The sequence below is a fragment of the Cladophialophora yegresii genome (genome assembly GCF_000585515.1).
Source record: "Cladophialophora yegresii CBS 114405 chromosome Unknown aczIN-supercont1.5, whole genome shotgun sequence".
Classification (NCBI taxonomy): domain Eukaryota; kingdom Fungi; phylum Ascomycota; class Eurotiomycetes; order Chaetothyriales; family Herpotrichiellaceae; genus Cladophialophora; species Cladophialophora yegresii.
Genome location: NW_006913049.1, coordinates 840,217 through 858,984, shown reverse-complemented (window position 1 = coordinate 858,984; position 18,768 = coordinate 840,217). Strand labels below are relative to the sequence as shown.

Sequence of the window (18,768 nt, the reverse complement as noted above, 5' to 3'; positions counted from 1 at the left end):
GGTAGTAAGAGACTAGCTCGAACCGACTAATGTTAAAGAGGTATAAGCAGCACTCGGATTTATAAACTACTACTAAAAGTTTATTAAAGATTTCTCGAAAATCGTAGTATCTTTATTAGCCTTAATAAAGAAGAATACTATATTTAATTTCGACTAGGATTATAAAAGAGCCTTTGAGGATATTAAGGACCGACTTATATCGGTACCTATCTTAGTAATCTTCGACCTAGAGAAAGAAATCACGCTTAAAATAGATATATCGGATTACACTATTAGAGCCTACCTTATATAAAGGGATAATGAAGGACGAATAAGACCGATTATATACTATTCTAGAAAGATAACTAGACCGGAAACGAATTACGATATACACGATAAAGAATTATTAGCGATAGTTAAAGCACTACGCGAATAAAGAGTCTATCTCGAAGGACCTAAGTATCCTATCTAAATCTACTTAGACTATAAAAACTTACTATACTAGATAACTATAAAGTAATTAATTAGGAGATAGGTATAGTAGGCCGAGACACTTTCCGTATACTGGTTTAAGATAAACTATATTAAAGGAATAGAAAACGGAAGAGTAGACGCCCTAAGTAAGAGACTAGATTATAAAGAAAACTCGTAACTAAAACCGGCCGCTATTCTTAAATAGGAAAATAACTACCTTATATACCGAACACCGCTTACGAATATACTAGCCATTATAGACGTCGAACTAATAAAGGAATAGAGGAGAGAGGTTATTAAAGGACGATACGAAGATAAATCAGCAGGATATCTAGGAGTAAATAAGACTATTAAACTAATTATAAGAGATTTTATCTAGAGAGGACTAAGGAAGGATATTAAATAATATATTAAGGATTACGATATATACGCGAAAATAAAGTATACGCGATATAAACTATATAGACTACTATAAATAGTAAAACTTAAAGACGAGTTATAAGTACGGATTACACTAAACTTTATTATTAAACTACTATAATCTAAGGAACCGCTTATAAGGACGAGCTACGATAATATTATAGTAATTATAGATATACTTACGAAATACGCTTACTTTATACCCTAAAAGGAATTAAGCATAGTAAAGGAACTAGTATACACTTTTATAAAAATAATTATTACGTAGTATAGGATACTAAAGGAGATTATATCCGATAAAGATAAGCTATTTACGTCGTAGTTCTAGTAGTCACTAATAAACTTAACGAGAATATACTAAAAACTGTCTATAGTATATTATCCTTAGACGAATAGACAGACGGAATAAATTAACTAAATACTTAAATAATACCTACGGTGCTACGTTAATTACTAATAAGATAACTAGGTAGAGCTACTACTAATTATATAATTCGCTTATAATAATTTAAAAACTTTAATAGGAATATCGCTATTCTATACGAACTACGGAAAACACCTAAATATTAAAAAAGACGTAAAAGGACTATAACTAATAGCGGAAAAAGCTAAAATCTCGGTTAAGAAGTTATAGTTACTATATAAGATAATAAAAATAGAACTATATAAAATATTATAAAAAATATTAAAATATATAAATATTAAAAGATCTAAGGGACTAGACTTTTAAGAGGGGGAGAAAGTCTATATCCTACGAAAAAACATTAAAATATAAAGACTAAGTAATAAGCTGGATTATACTAAAATTAGACTATATAAAATTAAAAAGAAATTAGGACTAGTGATATTCGAGATGGAATTACTAGTAAGTATAAATATCTACCTAGTGTTCTATAAGTCACTACTCGAGAAAGCACTCTAAAACGCTACACTAGGACTAGTCCTAATTTATAAAGAAACACAAGAGCTACTATATAATATAGAGCGAATCGTAGACTACCGAGAAACTAAACACCGATAATAATACCTAATTAAATAGTTAAGGTATAAGGATAGCGAAAACATATAGGAGCCCGAAGAAAACCTACCCGCGGACCTTATTAAATAATACTACTAAATAAGGATATAAGAGATTAGCCAGCCGCCTACTAGCTACCACCTTTAAAGTTTAGAACCTTATTCTAATTAACTAACTTAAATAAGGGCGCGTCTTACTAAATAAAGTTAGGCTCGGCTAAAGCTACCTTATTCTAAGCCGGCACCTTATTAAAGGCATCTAGTACTATTATCTCTCGCTTTAATATATTACTAGAAATCTTATCTAGACGCGCTAGGAAGTCTTAAAGGTTAGCGTCGCCCTCCTTTAACTCAGTAAGTGTTTTTCGTAAACGCGCGATCTCGCGCCTTTTAGCCCTCGACTTAACCGCTAGCTATTTCTTCTGCTCTCCGATTTTTCGGAGCTCCTCTATAGAGAATATTCCGTTATACTCTTTACGATGCCGAAGATATGCCGCACACTTTATACTCTACTCCCTTAAGTAGAAATAGACTTTACTATAATTTATATACTCGGTGTAAGACACTATAACTTCGGTTTTCTCGACGAATTCGATATAATTAATGATCTCGTTTTAACGCTGCTACTAGAGAACAATAGGCTTAGAGGATTTAGGAGGTTTAGGGTTTAATTTATATACCTTAAAGGCCTATATAGTTAGTTATAAGAAAAAGAAGGAATAATAAATAACGACGAGAGCGGGCTATAGCCTACCTTAAGTATATTACGAATAACGAACAGGCTAGGGAAGAGAAAGTATTACGAATCGACCTTTATACGACCTGCCGGGCCTGGCGCAGGAAGGGAGGTTAAGCGAGGAAGTTAGCCTCGTTAGCAAGGCTGGCTCGGGTCATGTAACATCCTAAATAGGAAATAAGGTGTTGCAGTAATTGTATATTATATATACAACAGGGGTAATAGTGTAACGCCTAGACTTTCCTAGATAGGAAAACTACCTATATATATAGTTATAGCTAGATACACTTCTATAGGAGGTGTAGTTAACTTTAGTTAACATTACGCTTAAGGAGATACAGTATAAGTGCTGTGTCCCGTCTAACGATCTGTTCGGCATTAACCTTTACTCTACCCCGATAATCAAGAACCCCTAGGGTTACCTGTGTACTTACGTGTCCTTATACACGCTGCGCGGAGGCAATTCTTAATAAGGCTGTAGAAATTAATCTTTTATAGATTTATAAAATATAAATTTATAAAAGATCTAGTTATTAATATAACTAATTTTCTTATTATTAGACTTTATTATTAAAGATATCGTATTATTATTACCTCGCCGCTAGCCTAAAGTAAAGAATAATATATTATACTAGTAAGTTTATAAGGTTTAGGTTTAGTTTTTTAATAAGTATAGATATATTAAATAGTATTAATATAATTTTCTTTAAAAATAAATAGCTAGCTACTATATAATAATAAAAATACTTAGAAAATATTCTTACTCCTCTCGTACCGCGTGATTATATAGAATATATTAAGTGTAATTTTAAATTTACACTACTAACGTAAAGTATAAAGGTAAATACATATCGGAGCTTAGACTCGTTTTGCAAAATCTCGCTCGAATTTTTTGATTGGCTCGCTAATCAGCGCCTTAGCGCGCGGCAAAACGCGTCTAAGCTGACTGAGACAAGTACCAAGAGGTGTACTGGGCTATACCCCCTATTATACGATACTGTATTGTTTATATAGGCCTTCGTAACTATATAGCTAGGTCTCCCCCTAGACCCCTCTGAAATTCATCATGTCCTCTAATTGAGTCACAGCGTCCTTTGACCAGAACCAGCAGACCAAGTGTTGGTCCGTATTTCGCAGCATTTGCTGCCGCATGTCCCACCGTAGCTTATCGATAAGCGCAGGCTAAAAATTATTTCAGTCGACAGCCATCTATCGGCATCACCGCCCTTCTTCGAGTTTGAAGGTGGGCATGCTGTTTTGAGGAGGAGCTGCTGGCTGTGGTGAATCTCCCGAAATGTTGCGTGAAGTGTGAGCTTGCCTCAAAAACGCAAGGTCTCTAATACTGACTGGTGTTTCCTAGAAAACCTCGGAATGCGCGGACGGCCCGTATCGTTAAGGCTCGCGAGCCTCAACAGGTCGAGTCGAGGAAACGAGTACTGCTCCTGCACGGGACCAAATGTCCTCTGCCGGTCCAAACCGTGCTCAAGACGGTACATACCCTCACCAAACCAGACTCGGTCATGCTCAACAAGAAGAATGACAACATTCACCCTTTCGAGAGTACCGAATCTTTGGAGTTTCTGGCGGGTAAAAATGAATGTGGCGTGGTTGTCTTTGGCGCACATTCGAAGAAGAGACCGAACAATCTCACCATGATGCGGATTTACAACGGAAAGGTGCTTGACATGGTGGAATTACTCCTCCTCGTGCCTATGGATCAACCGCAGCCAGAGCCGAAACTAACGATTGGAGTGGAAATGAAGCCTTTGATTTTGTTTGCAGGCTCGCAGTGGGATGATACCTCATCTTCGGCCCAGGCTACCTTGTATCAAAGTCTTAAATCCATGATGCTGGATCTCTTCCAAGGCGAGGAAATCTCCTCCATTGACGTGGCGGGCCTGCAGTATCTTCTCATGATTGCTGCAGGCGAGAGTTCTGGTACCTCCCCAGACCTCAGTGACCCGACGAATAAGCCTGTCCTTCATCTCAGATGGTACAAGATCCGGACAATGAGATCAAACAGTCCGAAGATACCTCGAGTTGAGCTTGATCCTATTGGGCCAAGCTTCGACTTTCGAGTTGGGCGTTTCCAGGAGGCTGACTCGACGGTGATGAGGGACGCCTTGAAACATGGCCGCCGACCCAACGAAGCACGGACGAAGAAGAACATTGAGACTGATTTAGTCGGTGACAAGATTGGCCGCGTTCATCTCGGCAAGCAAGACCTCTCGACTTTGCAGACAAGGAAGATGAAGGGATTGAAGCGAGTTCATGACGACATTGAGGATGAGGAAGAAATGCCAGACCTTGACGGCGAAGAAGACATTGTCAGCCAAGATGGAGATGTCGGGAATGGAGGAATGGACATTGAGGAGGGAGCCAGCAGTGACTTCGGCAGTGGTGATGAGATCAGTATCGGCGACGATGATGATGATGAAGAGATGGCGGATGCGCATGACGAACAGAACGAGAAGCTAAAGAGGCAGAGGACTTCGTGAAAGACATTTCAAGCCGAGAAACCCAGTTATCTAACAGTGGTCCCAAGACTTACCAAGTCTGTCACTTCGGATGGCTACAATACAACACCTCGGGGTGCTACACCGGCAGCAACTTGCTCGATTTCGCACCACCTGGGGTCCAAAGAAGCAGCAATCGTGTCCGACACGTGCCACGCTAAGTTACGACAGATACAGGCTGCGTTCGTGGGAGGATCCTGTCTCCAGGAGCATCGACAACCTGGCTGTGGATGTTCAAGCAGAACCTTCAATGGCTTTCCGGAAATATCAGTCAGCCACTTCTACACTGAGTGTGGCCTCACTCTCCCGTCACTATGTCCTCATGGCATGCACCGGGAAAGAGCACGCCCACTGAATGAGACGGGGTTGCACGACGATGGAAAGAGAATATTGTTTTGTGGTCAAGGAGCTGTACGAAATATAAATGTATGCTGGAATCTGTGCACGCGCGAGAATTTGCCGTGCAAAGCGGCGCGGAATTGGCGTCGCAAAGGCAAAATGAAGAGCCGAGGCACATGACGGCGATCGAGGAGGATTTGTGGGGAAGCGAGGAATGACACCGCAAACCGCCGGCTGTGTTCACATGCGCCGACCGAAAACTGGCGGAGAGATGATGTCGCTGTACTGTGTATCTCCTCGTTCGCCGAGGGCTCTTGTTCCTGCTCCTACGCATGGACCTTGCATACCTACTTTTCATTCAGCAATTGATACTAGATGCGACAAAGTAACACATGCCAGCTCTTTGCGACCAGCTCTTGCCCTTGACACCCATGACGTGAGCCGCGACTTCCTCCTACACCTGAGCGTCTCCGGTGTTGCGCTCCATTACGACCCTAAGAGTCTCTTCCCATCTCTGGCAGCGAAATCGACGCTGACATAGAAGGATGGATGTCCTTAAAGTCAGTCCGCTTCCTCTACCGTCGTTACCAGACCAACTAACGTCTCCCAGCAAACAGTTGATTCCATCATCCTCAATCCAGACCTTGCCCCTCTCCTCGCAATCGTCAAAGCTGCCCGCAATGGCGCCGTCTACGGTGCCAAAGTCCGATTTCCGCACGCCCTCGTCATGGTTTTCATGTTCCGATCAGGCACATTAAAAGAAAAGCTGCGGCTGGTGTTCAAGGCGACCAGACAACATGCGCGCAACCTCGCCTTCTTTGCAACAGTATACAAGTCCTCAATGTTAATATTGAGGTTACTAAACCCTTCCGCTCCGGGCAAAGAGGGCCCCTATGATACATTTCTTGCCGGGCTAGTAGGAGGCTACCTTGTTTTCGGCAGGGGGAAGCAAGCAAGGTGGGTACAATCTTCAGCAGCAGCGAGTGGGGAGCTAAAGAAATCTGTCAAGGTCGAGCGTCAATCAACAAATCGTCATATACGTGTTCGCTCGAGTCGTGCTTGCTCTAGCGAAACTCGCCTTCGAGCCACCGAGTGCCACGAGTTCGACACCTACTCCCACGTTATTCACTCAGCGACTGTCACCCGAGTTGAAAGCCAAGATCGAAAACAACGCCTGGCCGGTGTTTGCCAGTCTCAGCTGGGCTTTGGTCATGTACATCTTTAGATGGCAGCCGGAGAGCATCCAGTCCAGTTTAAAGAGCAGTATGAAATATATGTATGTTGTGGTATTTCCTGACACACTGGTGATAATGCTTACCTGCTCTCAGATATGTGAACTCGGACTACTGGGATAACTTCAGGAATTTCCTCATTTACAACACTTAAGAGACCTCGGGCCAAGACTATGCGCATTCGCCACGGCGTTCGGACATCAAGACGATCACGGCAAATGTACCTAGGTATACACGGCTTGCATGCGAGTACGGAAGCGCAACCATATTCTGGTGGCATAGGGCCCAGTCCTGTCAGGCAATCCTGAAGACGAGACGTGCAGATCTACCTATAGGTATGACATTGTACAGAAACAGAACCTCCTTCAATCGTGATGTCAGTCAATCCATGGGTTTTTCCTTGTTTGCTGAAGGCAGGCATGGCATCACGGGAGAGCACGCCTTGGTGTGGTATGTACCGTGAAAGCGCGTTAATCAAGATTCGAAGAGACAATGTCGCCTCTTCTTGAGAGTCATATTGCTTCAGACTGGGAATGCTGATGTCGTTACTGATTTCTTAATTCCTCTCGACCTACGCATCACTCTTGGAGGCGTCCACGGCTGTGAACCTCGTATCAGACACGACACAGCCATCGCCGGATGTATTCTGGCCAATCCCAGGTTGCCCTGGGGGCGAGGCAGACACCATTGCCAGGTAAGTTGCCCGTACCGCCTCGAACAGCCTTGCGCTGCTCGACTTACCTGCATTTATTTATCCGTTTCTCCTTACCCCCATAAGACCTTGTCCTTCGGACTTTTTCTATCAATGACCTGCCTCGAGCCATAGAAAGCGTTTGAACACAAAACGGTGGTGTTTGCGCTCCTCTTCAAAGAGCGAGATTGGCAACGGACGACGCTCGGCAAACCTGGAGTCTACCAGTTATTGGACTTCGTACGGTGAGGCTGCCATCTCAATAGAAGATCTCAGCTGATCCTCGCAGGAGCTGCCAAAGCCCAATTTCACGGACTCGGTCGTAAATGGGGGAGACCCCATCGAACCCACCATTAAGACTGTGGTAATCCAGCTAGCATACTTGTTAACCTGGAGCCATCTTTTGACGATCCAAGGTCACGGTATCCGAAGCCAGGCCTCCAATGTGTGCATCGCCGCTATCAATCCCCCGTTACCCATTGTTTTGACTGCAAGTGACCTCGTCAGAGCGATAGGCACATCTGTTACATGTTGGTCAACTCCGCAAGTCTTCGGCATAAGCTATTATCGGGCGGCGGCTCCTGGTCCGGCCCCGAGCTGTCCACTTGTGGTAAACCTTGGGATGATACTGTTGGATATGCAAGGCGGATGCGATTCCCAGGTCTCGCACGTCACAATCATAAAGGCATAATGGATTAAATCTGCAGTTCAGCCAAGCCAGGCCGGGACAGCGAATGTACTGATAAGCAGCTACAAATGGGGAAAAGGGGTAATCTCATTGAAGACGAACAAAGCAGACCTCTCCAATTGATCTGGAGAGAAAAATGTGATAAGACGCTCACGCCCTTTCAGAGCCCATCGTCAGGTCGGACCCCAGTCCAAGCGCCACGCTCACTAAAATCCATCACACAGAGCTTGTTCCAGAGTTCAAAGCGAAGCAAAGTAGCCAACGTAGCTCTTGCCATGCTGCGATGCTGCCATCTCGCCATTCTGCCATCCTGCCATTCCACCATCTCGCCATTCCTCGCTGGAAACACAGTCTTCCGTGGATGGTTCCGCACAACCGCGAGCTGGGTTCCTCGAAACGAGGAAACCACAACTGTAACCTTGAAAGAAATAAGAAACAGAAAGTGAGAAGTGAGCCTGCTTTACTCGCTGCTGTTTCGATGGCAGACATCGCCATATGCCTGGTCGATCGATCTGGAGTAGTTTCAGAACGGGAAACGGGAAACGCACAGTAAGAAGCGAGCCTAGTTTACTCGCGCCTGGGTCGATGGCAGATATCTTCACAGGCATAGCTGAGCGATCCGGACTAATTCTTGGGACCGCAAAAAAGGGACCGTCCAGACAGATCCCAAAACATTCTCTACAAATTCCAACTCGGATCCCAGGAGGCCAGAGTTCAACTTTGAGTTGCGGGTTGCCGCTTCACTCGCTGTTACGTACGGAGGCAATCCATGTTGGTTTTCTTTTGATGCGCTTTATTGATATGCTTATGTTCAACGCGTACGGTATTCCTACCTGACCCGAGGTCAACCTTGAGAAAAATGTTTCCTGTTTAAAGCAGGGGACAGGGCATGGTCGAAGCGGGGGAAGACCACAGGACGAGGGTCCAGGTGTTTTGGCGCCCGAGATAGTGGTCGGCCTCATTGTCGATTAAGCGTAGAGGAATTCCCCCTTAGTCCAGTATCCCAGTCAGGAAATGGGGTTCCGTCCGCCGTGTTGGCTGCCGCGAAAGTTGCTCGTCGTCTAGCGTCTCGATCGAAGAACAGTGTCCTATCCGCCGTGTTGGCTGCCGGCAAGTAGCTGGACGGCGAAAATGACAGTTAGGGTTGGGATGAAGGAAATGGCCATTCCCACTGAGGAGGATATTCCTGACCTTGGAAATCTTGCGGCCATAGCGTCGCTGTGTAATAGGGGTAGTGGTGGCTCCCCGTGACCATAGGCGCAGGAGGAGGACCTCTTTCGCTACCACCACCGCCGCCCGAATCTGGTCTGACCCATCCAGACGTGGTAGGCGCGTCGCTCATACTATAGACTAAGTCTGTAATCGGTGGACCACATGTCGGTGGCATATAGTCTGGGATCGGTGGACCACACGCCGGTCGCAACCATGGTGAGGATGGCGGCGGGTAGATCGAGGTATGCGCTGTACCGTCATTGAGGTTTGTTAGACGTGCCGTTGGCTCGAAGGAAGCTGATGGTCTAGGTTTCGTCATTGCGGCTGCTGAGCCTGGTGAATGATATGTAAAGGTCCGACTCCTCGAAGCAGCTTGGGGAAACAAATTTGCGGAGGGCATCAAACGCGATGGCTCCTCTGATACGTTCGAATCCGGTGTGATGGCGGGTTGTATCAGTCTTTTGAGGGTGGGAAGCGACTCTGCCCGAGACTCTAAGATGCCAGGGAAAACGTAGGCGGTGGAGGCAGCATCTTTGTCCTGCCCGAGGACGCCGACGCTATCAAGGATGGTAGTGATGTTCGTGTTGACCTGAACGTCGTGGACGCTGTCCTCGAGTCCTCTCCCGGAGATGACGCGCTTGTACAGTTCCACGACGCCGGCCTTGAAGGATTCGTTGTCATACAAGATCTGGTCTGTCTGTTTGTGGACTGCGCCCCTCAAGACGTGTCGTTTCCGCGTCAGGCTGAATCTGCAGACATCGTCGTCGCGGCAGCACCTGTAACATGGCATGTTGCCGTCGCATTTCGCCTTCTTGATGCGACACCTCTCGCAGGCGCGAGTGACTCGTTCGCGCGAAGTTCCGGCGCATGTTCTCGGGGACATTTCATGGTCAAAGGAAGATCGTGCAGTGTGGCGGGTAACAAGGAGAAGAAAGGGGAGGAAAAGAGCTGCGAAAGACGATTGTCGCGTTTTATACAATAGGCAGCATACACCCCTTCTAGCACAGGGCAAACACTCACCTACCGGTCGAGTCTGTACAGACGACAATATCTCATGTTGAGGTCCGATCCATATCAGCGTATAGTGTTGGACCAGGCTGACCACTCCTGTTGCTGACCGAAACATCACCGAGGGGGAAAGACTTCGAGGCGTGACTCACCAATAAAGGTCCTCGCGCCGACCTCTCGTCTGGAGATCATTTTCCGCTCCTACGAGAATGAATATGCTTCGCTTGGATATCTGCCGAGAACACAGCTATGAGGCTCCACGCCTTGGGGTTAGTTGAGCGGAACCGAGCGGCTCATTGGATCAGTGAATACAGGTGTATATGCGTCCTGTCTGTCTTGCTTTCTTCGGCACATACGCTGCTACCACGCATGTCGCGCACGGAAACACCCGAAGGGACGAAATTCAACCATGGTTGGCTGACCAAGTCAAGAAGGGAGAGCAAACCGTTGTTTGAATGTCAAGCCACAACCGCATTAGAGGTGGATGGCTGTGAGCCGATCGAGGCTCATGCAGGCAACCACTAGCGCCAGACCGCAGCACGCTTAGCTTCGTCGCGTATGACGGATAGGAGGTTGATTGTGGAGAAGAGAGCAGAGGCACGTGGCAGTTCCATGAAGTGAGAGTAGAATCGCGTTGCGGGTGATTTGCCTCTAAGTGCACGGTGATTTTGATCCGCGTTCTATACACGGCCCAGCGCGCTTGTGGTGAGCAGACTGTACTTCTCATTCGGTGATACAGTTTCTGTACGGAGATCCAAAGGGATAGAGCCATCACTGATGTAGACGAAAGAGAAGTTGCAGACAGCATGTGCAGCCTGAAGACGCATATATTAGGCTGAAGGCAGGTTGTAGGTGAAGCAGATCTGAGAAAGGATTGAAGCTGATGAAAGTAACAAAGTACGGAGTACAGTAGCCGGCTTAGTTACCCTACCCAAGGTACCTAGTCTACTTCGGGAATCTCGGCGTTGGGCGTAACAAGCGAGGCAGGACGTGAACCCTTGCTACCCTACTATATTCAGCTCAACCTTTCTTCGGTCCATTACCGTACTACTTGTGTACTGTGTACCTAAGTCCTCGATCTGACCTGTGACCTCAACAATGATTGTTAACATCTCGATCTGACTGTTTGCGCTGACCATTACATCCCGATACGTGGCGAGGACCGCATTCTACGCTTCTCAACCAACCTAGACCAGATACCGGAGGTGCGCCCTCAACGGAGTTCATCTCCCGCTTCATTCAGTTCGTCAACTTGACAAATGATTACCATCATAGGCTCGTAACAGGCGGCCTTGTCTCCGCTTGTACTGGCTATATCTGGCACGCCACCGGTGGTACCGCTGACCACTGATCATTTTCCTGTTGACTTGGGCAGACCGTAGCGCCATTTCAGAACCCACATCTCCATCTGAGTATTATGGCATCAATGCAGACATGCACGGCCGGCACTGTCTATGTTTGACCGCTGACTTGTGGCTTTCGAAGTGGGATCGTGATATCATTGAGTGTGGTCAGCCTCGGCCTTCCGAGGTAGGCAACACGGCTAAGTCTCAAATTCGCCTGGCCGTCCCCAGTGCCTGATGCCCTAAGATGATCCCGACAGAGGGCCTGCATGGCGTTGGGCCGGGAGACATCCGAGCCATGAACGAGAACGAGAGTCTGCAAAAGCAATTGGACTAGTACTTGCTGGCGGATGGCTGGAGTTTGAATGCTGCAAGTGGTGCCAACACCTGGACTCGCTGCTCGAATGCGGATATCGGCTTAGAGCATTGTGGAAATCATTCTGTTACATTTTCCGTAAGTGAGCAGAAGCCTGCTATGCTAGATGGGGTATTTCAAACCATCACCAGCCCTTCATGCTTAAATCGTTTCGGGTCGTGTCGTGCTAAGCGTTGCAGTGCATTCCCGCTCCAACTCCAACTCCAACTACAGGCGCCTACCCAACCTTCCCAATCGATATTAATGTTTTTCGATCACGACGGCGTCGAGTTCTTGCTCTTGTGTCCCTCAAATGCCTTCGAGCTTCAACTCCTTGGCAATCACATCCGCCCATTCGTCAATCTCATTCCAGTCGCGGTAGTCTCCAAACCGCCCGCCCATGCAACTCCACAAGCAACGCATAGGCCCCGACATGGCCAATCCGTCGGCCTTCCCTGCGAACAGATGGTGATCCCGGACCTTGGGCACCTTCCTCGAAATCGTCTCCTTGATGTCCTGGGATTCTCTCCTCACAGCTCGATCTCTCACCCACTTGGAGCCCCTGACCGTGGGGGCCATTCCAACACTGAAAGCCCAGGTCGGCTTCATTTGGAGTCCCATGGCTTCGACGTCGAGGAACTTCTGTGCGTCTAGGAGCCATCTAGACCCATGCACGGCACTGCCCAGGATGACCGCGCTGTAGTTCTCGACGCTGAAAACGTGGTCGACAGGCCGGCAGTCAACGGCTAAGCCGTTGGCATGTAGGCGTGAGGCGATGCGGTCAGCTATTTCGCGCGTTGACCCATGCGATGTAGCGTATGCGATTAGGATAGGCATTGCGAGGGAGGCTTCTGCCGTTCTCGCTCCGTGATCGTCTTGTCTAGTGGAGTTTCGTTGTGCTAGAGAGTACGTCTTGTTATGTGTCGACTCAGTATTCGGCCAGCTTGCTGGGCGTTGGTCTGGCTCGGCTGTCTATCCGGGAGGTCGGTAGGTAGGTGGGTGGGCAGTTGGAGGTGACCTGGTGTATGAGGCGAAATGTTGTCGGAGTCGGTTTCGGTGGTTGATATTGGTAATGTCATATACCCTCCGATGATTTCCCTCCAGCTAGATTCGGTCATGTGTCTCGGTGACGAAGACACGCGAGCAAGCGAAGGTCAAAGCGTACATGTACCGGTGCACTGTACTTATTGTGAAGTCGCTCCACCCACCTTGTACGCCCGGTCCTCTTGACCCCTCCAATCGACGCACTTTAGGATGCTAATGACGGGCAGGCCTCTTCGTGTTCGCTCCATCGCATCACTTGACGTAGCGGAGATAGGAAGACGGGAGAACAGAAGCTGCTGACAGCACATACTGGCTGCCGTGTACAGTCGGTCTGCTCGAGGATTCGGAACCCGACCTCTCCAAAGATCCGCGCTTCCGTACGAAACATAGTCACCGAAGTCCGAGGCTTACTTTGACCGTGTCAGCCGTGCGGGAAAACCGTGTCATTGGTGGCAAGGCTGCTCACGAAGTTTAATGCGCATGTCGATTAGTTGTCCGTGGTTGCACACTTCAGACTGTCGGGCCTACCGGCCTTACCTTGCGATCGGAAGCATGCGGAAAGATGTACCAGTCTCTTCCCAAGAGTTCAAGAGCGCAAGAGATTAAATGCGATAATGTTGGTCCGATTCGTAGGATCGGGATTCTGAAATGCACGAGTCTGGTGCTGCACAAGGCATATCAACGATCATTCCACCTGTGCTCCGTATTCAGAACGAGATGAGAAGGGAATGAGAAGGCAAGAAGGGACTCCTGCACGCCAGCCCTGACAGCCCCGCGCTTCAACCCGCGCCCCTAGCCGATTAGTCCTAGCCTGTCCCGTGAATCTTGCAATGTCTCCGACTTACTCTCACCCTTGTCGAATACCTCTTCACCGGTTACGAAGAAAGTAATTAGACGAACTCGAGGCTGTGAACGTCAGGCCCACGAGTCGTGCGGATAGCTGCTCGAGGGGTTCCAATGGTCGGTAAGCAACGTACAGTGCATATGCTTATGAGCTCGGCCAAGGGGAAAGCTGTACACTCTGGTGATGTTGCAGCTGCACATGCCTTGGTTGGCAATCACTAATTACGGAGGGGCTGGTGGTCACTGTACTCTTGCTCTGACTTTACTTTTATTTTAGTTTCATCTCGCTACTTCTTCAGAGCATACAGAATACTACACCAGTGCCACCAGGTGAGGCTGTAGGCTTGTATGTACCTTGACAGGCTCGGAACTGCAGCTGGTCTTCGGCGCTCTGTTTCCCGAGTTTGATGTACCTTTGAAGATTGGCGATGAAGCTCTCCCTCAAGCATTGACTCAAACAGTTCCGCAAATAGCCTAAATAAAGCTGCGAGACACGCAAAAGAGTTAACTTGGACGTCGCTAGCATCAACATGGCAGATTCCGAAGTCTCTGCCTTCACTCCTCCGTCTTCTATCACATGGCAATCGCTCATAGCTCGCAGCACAGAGGCATTGGAAGCGCTCGCTACGGACGGACAAGTCTTCAATACGCCACTGATTTTTGAAATCCTGCAAGACTATCGTAGTCTGGATGACTTCTTTCGGAAAACACTGGACTTACTGATGTTCTAGTTCTTCCAAGAACGAGACGCCTTTCTCTCACAAGCAATAATGACGAAATGGAGCCGTAATGCGCTGGACGACTACGTTCTGCTACCTGCTTCTAATACCTGCGTCAACCGCAACGAATGTTTCTTCGTAAGCCATTTTTGGCGTACGCAAGATCACCCTGATCCTGACGGCCACTGTCTACGCCTTCTTCAAGCAGAACTTCAGCCGCAGCATTGGTCATATATCTGGGTAGACTGGACATGCATACCGCAGAGTCCGCGCAGCCTACTGGAAGAGGCGTATTTCATACGATCGCTGGAAACGATGACGGGGATCATTCGGAACTGTGGATTTATCTGATTGTATCCGCCGTTTGAAGCACGCATGTGGATTTTGTATGAGGTTACCGAATATGTTCTTACTTCCTCCGAGGATCTAGCAGCAACCCCCGACATCAAGGAGTTTAAGGATCACGTTCAGGAGATGGTGCAGACCGGCGTACGATTGGTATTGGACAAGTATAGCTACAGGTGCACGCACGACCGGGACAAGGCATATCTCACCTCTTGGCTCGAAGTGCTCGTTTTGCTGAGCAGGCTTCGTGTTGGGGTAGGTGACATTAGGCGGGTAATGGACAGCATGACCTGGTTTCTGATGACGGGAGAGATACTTCACGTCGTGGCCGGCGCCAAGTTGCAGCTTAGCAAGTTCGAAGGCATCCTCACTTGCGACGGAGGGCGCTATGAGTTCACGCCGTTTCCGAGATGGGTGAGTTCATCTATCATCGTATTTGTTATTTGTTCACAATATCAATCAGGACGCCGGGAAATACTCTACGAAGCGCCGAGGCGTGGAGCAGATCCAAAGGTTGACGAGATTTCCTTCTCGGAAAGTTGACATCAGATGATGTCGAGATCGGAGACGCCCAGTCGCGAAGTATGATTACAGCAATCGACAGGGTCGGTGCTTCTCGCTTTGTACTTGAACTTCGGTGGCGATGAGGGTAAACCCAGGTAAGGGATCTCTTCGACAGTGGCTTCCTTCAAGCACAACGTCCATTCTCATGTCCACCTTCAAAGGTGACTGCTAAGCACAACATCTGAGTCCTGCTAGAACGATACTGTTCTTGCTCAACTGCGGTCTGCCCTCTCTGCGTCACTTCGTTATTTGTCATGCTGTTCGCCATTAATGCCCATGTTTGCACCGCTTCCCAGATCGAATCCGACGCAGCTGGTCGGAACCCGATGGGCGAACCTGGTTCCGCTGGCGGTACTCGCTAAGGCTGTATCCTCGCTTCAAGATCCGGACCTGATTCAATCTTCTCATAGTCCGAACACAGAACACAGTCCTCGTCGAGGTGTGACCGTCCATTTCCCGGCCCAGCGCCTTTCAACGATGTCGTGATATCATACAACGAGAAAATCTCCCAAGTCCGCTTCTTGGTCCTAAACAAACGAAATGGAGTCAGCACGCATGTCCTTATCCGGAGCGAGCCACGTACTGATTTTTCAAAAGTCACACCTCTCGAGCCAAGGGGTCGGCTGGAAGGGGGTTGGTGTCCGATACGAGGAAATATTGCTTACCCAGCAATATATCAGGAATGCCGCCTGGGAAGTCAACGCTCCGAGCGCTAGATAGCTGGTCACATCTCGGACCGCTTCGGGAACCTGCGTCCACCCGTGACTCGCTGCGGACGCTTTGGAAAGGATCCTCTGTGAGGGATCGTGATGCAGGATGTGTCGGTGAAGGTAGAGTTGTTGTTGTTGTTGTTGTCTTGTTCCTAACACGCCAGGTGCTGCTGATGAAAAGCTCCTGACTGCTTGGCTCAGGCGATTGATGGGAAGCCGCACGGGAGGCATGCTGGTGTCTTGGTGCGGGAGAGGGTGAATGCTTCTGATGAGAGGCTCGAAGTCTTGTGATGAGAGTTTCTAGGTGAAGGTATTGCTGGCGTTGAGGATGATAGTGCTAGTCTAACAAGTGTTGTCGAATGCTTTTAGTATCGTGTGAGTCTCGATTTATTGGGTCGTGGATCTGGGCAGGTAAGCTTGCCACCAAATCCAATGGGACATGTTATATGTGCACGATATCTATCTCACCTGTCATGAGAATGTCGTTCCTTACCGGAGCCTCCCATGCCCAGCGCAATCACGCGTCAATGGCGTCCAGATGCAAACTCACCTGATGGTGGGACTGCTCAGCAGGAGACACCCCAGCATGCGACATCTGGACAAGCCCGACGTGAACAGATTCGGTGGCCTGGGCGGCCAAGGCGTGATCAGAGTCACCGGGTTACGGGCTTGCTTCTCCAGTCGTGTGCCCCAAGTACCCAGTACCCGTGCCCGAGGCGCACCATCAAGTACGATCGGCGCTCAAAGGGCACTCCGAGCAATAAAGACGCTCATTATCCGTCGCGTGTCGTTTCGCGTGTCCATCTGCGGTCAAAGATGGGGGTTTCGAGAAGGGAGGCTTGTGCACGAAAACTCAAGTCGCGTGTTTTTCTGTTGGCGGACGCAACAGGTCGTGGAGCCTCAGGAGCCCTGAAAGTCCCGATGCCGCAAGTGGCGTGAGCAACGCCCAGGAGTGGATGACGAGGGCTGCGGGCGCTGTATTATGTAACCTAGCGAGCTAATTTGGCCGCTGGGCGAGCCCTGAGCTCCGGGGATTCCACCAGTACCAGAGCCCGTCTCCTGTGCTTCGTCAGGTACGTACCAGGTACGTACAAGGTACAGTAGTACGGTAGAAGCCGCACAGCACGCAGACCGTGGCGTGACAGCCTCCCATCATCTGCCCTGTTCGTCCCTCGAGGAAGCCGCTCACCCCGTCCTCCATACTCGGACCACGCGATTGAGTTCAGCCTCGTCCAATGACAAACTACTCGTTGCCCCTTGGAGCTTCCACTTGCGGCCATTGGGGACGCTTTCTCACCAATAGCTATGGCTATGGCTATGACACGGATTTCGGGTCTCCCGTGCGGCGTGGCAGCCTTGACGAGCCCTGAGGCTTTACACTACACGGTCCAGACGGTAAGCTACGGTATCTTGGTGGCACCCGTGCAGAACACCACCTCCTGCCTCCGAAACCGTGAGTATATGTAGCGCTGAAATCCCCCTTTCTACGTGTGCCCTCTTCCACAAATCAGACAAAGACACAAACCAGAACATAAACTTCACTGTCGACCAGCCCAACTTACACATACCCTCGGGAAGAGAAAGAGTGTATGCAACCCAACAAACGAACATCTATGAAACCCCAAACCCCAACCCACAGCTCGATTCAAGAAAGTCAAACACCGCAAATGCAGCAACACGGCTACGGCGACAATTGGTTCACCAACCTCTACGAGCTGGGGACCGAGTACGTCAAACTGCACGCCGAAGAGGACGCCGGTCTCCAGGCCCAAGCATCGTCACAATCGCCCATGCATTGCTACGGCGATTCGTGGTTCGAGAACCTCGACGCCCAGAGGCTGGCATATGAACAGCACAAGGCTGCCGCCGGGCGGGAGGAGGGGGAAGGCCCCCAGCCGCACAACTACGGGGACGCATGGTTCGAGAACTTGAATCAGCAGAGGATGGCCGTGGCCAACGCGCAGAGACCTCAACCTCACAACCACGGCGATGCGTGGTTCGAGAACCTCAACGATTTGCGCATCGAGTACGAACGCACACATCAACCACTGCCCCACAACTACGGCGACGAGTGGTTCGAAAACCTCAACACCCAGAGAATGCAGTACGAGCAGCTTCGGGGCCGTCAGCCGCAGCTACACCCACACAACTACGGCGCGGATTGGTTTGATGGGTACGAGCGCATGTGGGAAGAGTGGCAGACTTTGAAGCCGTGCCGGCGAGCATAGGAGCACTGCATGGGATCTGATTCCCGACTATTTGGCGCTTTGTGTGAGCCAAGTGATATAGGCCACTTGGCCCTGTTTGTACTGTACCATCAGGGCGATCGGAGAAACTACCGGCTCGGTTGGTTTGATTTGATCTGGAGGTCTTGGGACCGCGCTCCCTTGTACCGGGATTCGAAATGGCTTCGGCGTTGGCATGGACGGTAGGGATAAGCGCCTGAGGCAGCTAGACATACTGTACTGTAACGCGGACGATTAATGTGGAGGTTGTTAACGATGACTTGGATTCCATGGACGCTAAAGTACAG

General features: G+C 48.8%; 5 protein-coding genes across 5 annotated transcripts; 3 read left to right on the top strand and 2 right to left on the bottom strand.

The window, feature by feature from the left end:
- Nucleotides 1-3,920: 3,920 nt before the first annotated feature.
- A1O7_07044 (valyl-tRNA synthetase) lies at nucleotides 3,921-5,124 on the top strand (the record flags this gene model as incomplete). The annotated part of the gene is made up of 2 exons (XM_007761044.1): nucleotides 3,921-3,934; nucleotides 3,987-5,124. 2 exons carry the CDS (start codon nucleotides 3,921-3,923, stop codon nucleotides 5,122-5,124), a joined length of 1,152 nt encoding a protein of 383 aa, XP_007759234.1.
- Nucleotides 5,125-6,026: 902 nt separating this feature from the next.
- A1O7_07043 (uncharacterized protein) lies at nucleotides 6,027-6,867 on the top strand (the record flags this gene model as incomplete). The annotated part of the gene is made up of 4 exons (XM_007761043.1): nucleotides 6,027-6,041; nucleotides 6,092-6,438; nucleotides 6,497-6,757; nucleotides 6,810-6,867. 4 exons carry the CDS (start codon nucleotides 6,027-6,029, stop codon nucleotides 6,865-6,867), a joined length of 681 nt encoding a protein of 226 aa, XP_007759233.1.
- Nucleotides 6,868-9,230: 2,363 nt separating this feature from the next.
- A1O7_07042 (uncharacterized protein) lies at nucleotides 9,231-10,094 on the bottom strand (the record flags this gene model as incomplete). Its single annotated transcript, XM_007761042.1, has 1 exon — nucleotides 9,231-10,094. One exon carries the CDS (start codon nucleotides 10,092-10,094, stop codon nucleotides 9,231-9,233), a length of 864 nt encoding a protein of 287 aa, XP_007759232.1.
- A 2,225-nt stretch (nucleotides 10,095-12,319) lies between these two features.
- A1O7_07041 (uncharacterized protein) lies at nucleotides 12,320-12,847 on the bottom strand (the record flags this gene model as incomplete). Its single annotated transcript, XM_007761041.1, has 1 exon — nucleotides 12,320-12,847. One exon carries the CDS (start codon nucleotides 12,845-12,847, stop codon nucleotides 12,320-12,322), a length of 528 nt encoding a protein of 175 aa, XP_007759231.1.
- A 5,055-nt stretch (nucleotides 12,848-17,902) lies between these two features.
- A1O7_07040 (uncharacterized protein) lies at nucleotides 17,903-18,463 on the top strand (the record flags this gene model as incomplete). Its single annotated transcript, XM_007761040.1, has 1 exon — nucleotides 17,903-18,463. One exon carries the CDS (start codon nucleotides 17,903-17,905, stop codon nucleotides 18,461-18,463), a length of 561 nt encoding a protein of 186 aa, XP_007759230.1.
- Between the last annotated feature and the right edge of the window lie 305 nt (nucleotides 18,464-18,768).